At 34.6% G+C, this 6,749-nt stretch overlaps 1 protein-coding gene across 1 annotated transcript; it reads right to left on the bottom strand.

The window, feature by feature from the left end:
• Positions 1-473: 473 nt before the first annotated feature.
• Positions 474-4,973, bottom strand: LOC131801530 (heat shock factor-binding protein 1-like). Its single transcript, XM_059120295.1, has 2 exons — positions 4,698-4,973; positions 474-1,261 (listed from the first exon to the last, which is right to left on the bottom strand). The coding sequence occupies exons 1-2, from the start codon at positions 4,794-4,796 to the stop codon at positions 1,106-1,108; spliced, it is 255 nt and encodes an 84-aa protein (XP_058976278.1). The 5' UTR covers positions 4,797-4,973; the 3' UTR covers positions 474-1,105.
• Positions 4,974-6,749: the final 1,776 nt, after the last annotated feature.

Here is a 6,749-nt window from a genome sequence, read left to right as displayed (position 1 = left end):
TAAAAAGTCTTTAATAGACGTCTGTAAAAAAATCTCTTTCCTAGACGTCTTAAGGACCCCTGTTTGTACCTCTATAAATATCTAGACGTAAATAAAGATTTTTTATAGACATCCATACTAATCTATAATTATATATTCATAGACGCCTACAATAACTCTTTTTTAAATAGAGGCATCTATAAAGACTGCCTCATAGACGTCATAAGAAACTTTTCTTAAAAAAATATAGAGACTAATTTATAAACGTCCATATATATTTAATAGACCCCTATAGAAACTCTTTTTAGACGTCTTAAAGACTTCTTTATAGACATCTAGAAATTATCCTTTATAGATATCTATAAAGCACTCTTTTACTGGCGACTATGGGGAGGCCTTTATATTTTCTTGCTGTGTGTTCTCTTCAACGTTCACCATTTCAGACTTCGTTGATGTGTTGTTCTCTCTTGTAACTCTCATTTAAATTTCACATATTTCAACTTAAACTCAATATTTTTATTACTTCATATTACTTTTCTTCTTCTTCTCTTTTTCATATTTCTTGCTTATCAAACTGTGTTTTAATTTAAGATAAATTATACATACATTAATTACAAACAAAATATCACTCCAACAAAACTTTAATTCATCTCTTTTATAATTTATATTTTAATTTACATAAAAGATTCCCTTTTTTGTTTGTGTTTTAAAAAATATAATGGTAAATTTCTATCATAATTGTACTGAAATGAATTAAATACAGTGTTATGACACGAAAAATACAAAAATACAGAGACGTATGAAAAAAACTATACAGCAAAAAACTACAATAATGTAATAAAATTCTAAATATATTAGTTATTATTTGGGGGAAAAGGCAATATGCGTTAATGGGTAATGAAACTAAGCAGAAAAAAATATATGTAGAATGAATTGTGGGAAATTTAGTGATTTTTGATTCTACTTTTTTTGTAAGAAATTGTTGGGTTATTTTGATATATGTGTTGTGTTCTTATTGTTGTGGGGTTGTTTCTGTTTGAGCATCCTCTTTTCTCCCGCACACAAATGGAGATCGTCATCAGTGTTTCTTCTGCCATGTTGTTTCTTACTTTGCTTTGGGTTAGTTTTATTTCTCTGGACCCTCAACACCTGCTTGATTCATCAGATCAGCAATACTTTTTTCTAAATCATCTATCCGATTGCCCATGTCATCGATGCGAGTTATAATTTGATCCGACATTGTTTGGAATTTGTCCTGTACATTTTGCAAGAGACTTTGGACCTGGAAATAAAAAAAAAGAAACATTAAAGGAAAATTGAATAAATAAATACAAAATGAAATATAATGTTAATTGAAATATAAAATACGTGAAAACACAATTTATTTCTAGACCAAACAAAAATTTATAGAAATCTAAACTACTTCAATCTTGAAGTCAGTATTATTTATTATCATTATTTTAACCAGGAAGTTTATTGGGAAAACACTTGTTAATAAATCTTCGTTTTGATGCCTCTGCAAGTCCTTGAGAAGTCACTTTGTTATCAATATTTACGTTACATGGTAATTGAAAATAGAGTATATATACAGGGTGAGATAAAAAAACTGCAACCAGCTTCAAACTGCTGTAATTTCTAAGCTACTCGCCCGACAGCTGTTAACATTTTTCCAGTGACAGCTCATTATATTGTTTACAAGCATTTTGTTGAGAATTTTCCAGAAAAAAGTTATTCGTGATAGAACTCAAGCGTGATAGTGTGTTTTCTTTATATTTGGCTGGAAAACCACAAGTGGCTATCGCTAGAGCTCTCCAGCATTTAAATGTGAATAAATCTTTTGTGTCTCGTACCATCGTTCGTTACCGTGATACTGGTGGCGTAGCCCGACGTCAAAGAAGTGGACGGAAGATAAAAGCAACATCAGCAGAAATGGTTCGAAAAGTAAAGAAGCGACTTGATCGAAACCCGCGTCGCAGTGGAATATCGCAATATTCCATTCGGAAAATATTGAACAATTAGCTCGGGGTAAAGCCAGTGAAAACCCTAAATGGGCAAGAACTTACACCGCAACAGAAAGAAAATAGACTCAAAAGAGCTAAAGGGTTGCTCGCTTGTCGAAATTGGTGAACTGCCGAATTTGGGTTTCTCCGATAAGAAAAAATCGTTGTCCAGCAGTTTGTAAACAAACAAAATGATCGTGTTTACTTGCCAAAGAGGTCAGCTGAAAATGTGCACCATCGGTTGGCCACCAGAACTCAAGCGCCGCCCATGGTGATGTTGTGGGCCGCTATAACAGCCGATGGACACTCTCCGTTCGTGGCTTCAGAATAAATGCCGAATATTATGGCGAAAATATTCTGGAGGGTGTATTAAAGCATTGGGCACGCAAACATTTTGGCCGCAGACCTTGGTTATTCCAACAGGACTCAGCACCATCGCACTCAGCACGCGCCACCTAAGAATTTTTACAAAATGAGGTTCCTCGCTTCAGTTTTCAATAATTCGTGGGAAAATCTCAGTTTTATGTCTGTGATAGTCTTAGGAAAGAAAACGCTTTAATAATTTTACTTTTTGAAGTCTCTGTTTTGGTAATTCTACTTTTCTAGTTCATTTCAATGAACAATGAATTTTTCCGGGTCTTTGATAATTCTTGGGTGGATTTCTTTTTTATAAATCCACATTTTATGTTGCCTTACAGATCTCGGGGAAAAAAAGAACTTGTAAATAGTGTTCAAAAGTCTCAGTGTAAATTGAAATGAGAATTGTAAACTATACCCTTTTCATAGAACTTTATCCTCGTTGGTCGTAATTTTGTAGGTAGATAAACAAATTTTTAAAAGGCCATCGTTTCTTAGACCTTCTACCCTGTGGGTCGTTATTTTGTTGACCTAAAATGTACATATTTTTGATAGGCCCTTGTTCCATAGATCTTCGTTCTTGTGGGTCGTTGTTTTATATTCCTCAGATAAAACATTCATTAATGAATTCTGGTTTCGTTTAGTCTTTTTTTTTGGGATCATTTACGTTCCTTAGACTTCTGGTTCAACCATTTCTGGTTCCTTCCGCATAAATGACAACAATATTGAATGATAATAACTCTTAGAATATGGGTCACATTTTACAAACATTGAGGATGCGTCGGAAATATCATGAAATTCTTACAACTTCATCCATCCAAGAAGGACAATCTAGGACATTTCTTTCTGGCCGATTTTCTCATAAGTTTTCACATTTTAATATTTTTATACCCTTCACCTTGAAAATGAGAGTATATTAACATTGTCATTGCGTTTGTAACATTCGTCGCAGACCCCATAAAGTTTGTATATTCATACCATCATAAAATTATATGTCAATACAACAATGTCCGTCTGTCTGCCTGCTTGTTGAAATCACGATAAAGCCAACATTATTTGACGTAGAGCAGAGCAAAATTTGGCAGAACAAATTGTATTGTGTCTAGGATGGTTGGTATTGAAAATGAGATATATCGGTCCACGTTTTACTATAGCCGCCATATTACGTTACCTCCCGATATTCTGTATTTTCATGATATTTGCCACATTTTTCCACGGATTTGTCTAAAAATTGGTATTTTTAGTCATAATGGGTTCTAGCTCTAGTGGCGGAACATTGAATATTTGTGTCCATGTTTTCTTATAGCCGCCATATAATAGTACCCACTCATATTCGGTTTTTTGATAATCCTTGTAATCCTTTTTGGTATGACCCCCATGTAACGGACTCAGTCATCAAAATAAGCCTCACATTTTATCGCAGTGTAATGTATCGATACACATAATATTCGGAAACCAATATTCTTCGAAACAGTCGGATCTGATGATTAAGAAAGTGAATTGAGCTGGCATGACTAGTCGATGTGTTCACTTCATTACTTTGGTCACTTAGTTACTTGAGTTTTAACTCCATTCTTGTGGTATTTAGGTTCCTGGTAGAAAATTCTATTGGATGGTAGATGCATTAATTTTAGTTTGATTCTTAATCCTGATTTTTTTCAAATTTCAATAGCCGGAAGTACTCTTAAAATATCGGATAGAATTACAATTATATCAAAATCATTTTATTCAAAATATATTCTAATACCTTTGCTTCGACCGAAAGGGGAACTAACTCCAGTAATTCTAGAATCCTGACCGGTTTAAAAATTGTTACAAGACATACGAAGGATTTATGCAGTTATTTCCTCGACAAAATGTTCTATTGTAAAGATACTTGCATTAGAAATGCATTTGCAAATAAATCGTGTGTTTTTCTCGAAAATTCAAGTTAACAATTTGCATTCAGTTCTCTCATATTTCTTTTTTTTTTTTGACATATTAAGTTTGGAGCCTTTGCTTGATACGACCCATGGACCAATAGATTGATGAGAATCGTTCTTTTTCGCAATCAACTTGTAAGTCTCATTAATTAATCATTGTCGATATCTATTCTATGCTGCACCCTTCGGCACACTTGAACTTGGTTGTTGCAGTGTCCGCCCATTTTTGTTTACAAAACAAAGAGACAAAAGTAAACAAATTATGTTAACTGCATGATAATCAGCTGGAGGGGAGGATGATGAAGTTCATTTCCTCGAACCATCATAAACGATAATTTGTTAAAAAGAAATTATCACATTTAATATGCAACAAGCTGCGTTTCCCCTTCCGGGCGCAGTACTGTCTTTTTATTGCCTCAATCCGAAATTCAATACTCACATAAATTGTCAATTCCTGCATGTTCTTGGGATCTGCATTGCTGTTCAGCGAATAGTTCTGATCCAAATCACTGTCCATTTCATTCTTCATATCAGTCATGTTTGCGGGGTGCTGTGTGTGTGGATACTGTTGCTATAAAAGTACAAAATGTATTTTGTTTATTGGCAAGATTTGTTGTTCACTGTTTTGTTGTTTCTTGCGTAGCTTTATTCTTTCTTGCTAGTCTTTTTTGAATTAAATTTGCTAGGCCAAAATATAAGTGCCACTAGTCTAGTTAATGTTGTGTGCAGACAACAAAGCGCAACGGTTTCTCATCGTCGGCGACTCACTGAGTTGTTGATAACTGGCGGCGGCGTTCCGCCTTTGTTATACCTAGGGATGTGTAGGTCGACTAATTGACTATCTTTGAAGAGACTCGATTCAATTAAATAAATCGAATTTATTTCTAATTCATTAAAAAATGAAAAAGAAACCAAGACACTCACCCGAAATCTATTTAGATTGAGTTTCTTGTAACAGATAGCTTTCTTTTGATTGGATTTACGGATACCATACGATATTTTACTTAATTGAAAAAGTCTTTTCACGCTACAAAAATCAAATTCCAATATATATGTTAAAATTAATAAAACCTTTTTCAATATAAATGAATACGAATATTGAGTCAATTTGTTTTGGATTTTTTGAACGAAAATAGTGGTGAACGTATACTCAGAGATTTAATTCCGGATACAGATTATGATTTTGCTAATTTTCCTAAACTGAACAACGCAAAACCAAGTGACCGCATTTTACGATCAAGTAAAGTTTTTACAGAAACACATTTCTATGAAAAATATTTCCATTTCCTTTCAAGTGGTCGATACTCGTCACCATAAAAGATAGGAACAAGCATTTGGAGGAATCCATTTTTTGGGTATGATTGGGCCAAAAAGTATGTAGCGCATAGTAATGTATATAGGGATCTTCGTATCTCGTCGAGCTGAGTCGGACTAGCTATGCATGTCCGTCCGTCACTGTCACGCTACAGGTGGCAAATTTTGCCAGATCCTTACGAGATGCATGGAGGTGAGGTTATGGTCAGAACAAACGCTTGTTGATTTTGGAGATGATCGCAAAATATTTAGGAGTTAAAAAGGACCAAAAGCATAAAAATGTCCTGAGTTTGCAGTTGGTCTAGAGGTCACAATTATAGATCAATCGACTCCGAACTTTTCATGGAACTAAAGTTTGGAGCTGGGCAGGTAGGTAATATTTAGCTGGTCAAAAATGACCTAAATTTAATACAAACAAGTAAAAAACATTAATTTCGGCCGGGCCGAACTTTTAATACCCTCCACCTTAGGTTAATGGAAACAATAGAACCAATGATGACCCACAAATACAAATTTTTAGACATATTCGTGGTGAAATGTGGCAAAAATCATCAAAATACCGAATATCGGGAGATACCGTTATATAGGGCTATACAAAAGCGTGGACCTATACATACAATATTTCGCCAAAAGAGCTAGAACCCATTATGACCAACAAATACCAATTTTCAGACAAATCCGTGAAAAAATGTGTCAAAAATCATCAAAATACCGAATATTGGGAGGTACCGTTATATGGGGGCTATACCAAAGCGTGGACCTATACATATAATGTTTCGCCCCGCCAACTAGGACCCAATATGACCAACAAATACTAATTTTTAGACAAATCCGCGAATATGGGGAGGTACCTTTATATGGTGGCTATACCAAAATGTGGACCTATAGTTGCAATGTTTTGCAACACGCACAAGGACCCGTTATGACCTACAAATACCAATTTTCAGACAAATCCGTGAAAAAATGAGGCATAAACTATCAAAATACCGATATTCGGTTATTATGGGGACTATACCAGAACGTGGACCGATATATCTCATTTTCAATACCAACCATCATAGACCAAATACAAATTGCTCTGCTAAATCGCTCTGCGTCAAATAATGTGGGCTGTATCGTGATTTCAACAGACAGACGGTCAGACAGACGGACATCGTTAAATCGACTTAGAATTTTA

This window comes from Musca domestica, unplaced genomic scaffold, assembly GCF_030504385.1.
Source record: "Musca domestica strain aabys unplaced genomic scaffold, Musca_domestica.polishedcontigs.V.1.1 165, whole genome shotgun sequence".
Taxonomy (NCBI): domain Eukaryota; kingdom Metazoa; phylum Arthropoda; class Insecta; order Diptera; family Muscidae; genus Musca; species Musca domestica.
Note: the sequence above shows the minus strand (reverse complement) of the source record. Positions and strands in the feature narration are given on the sequence as shown.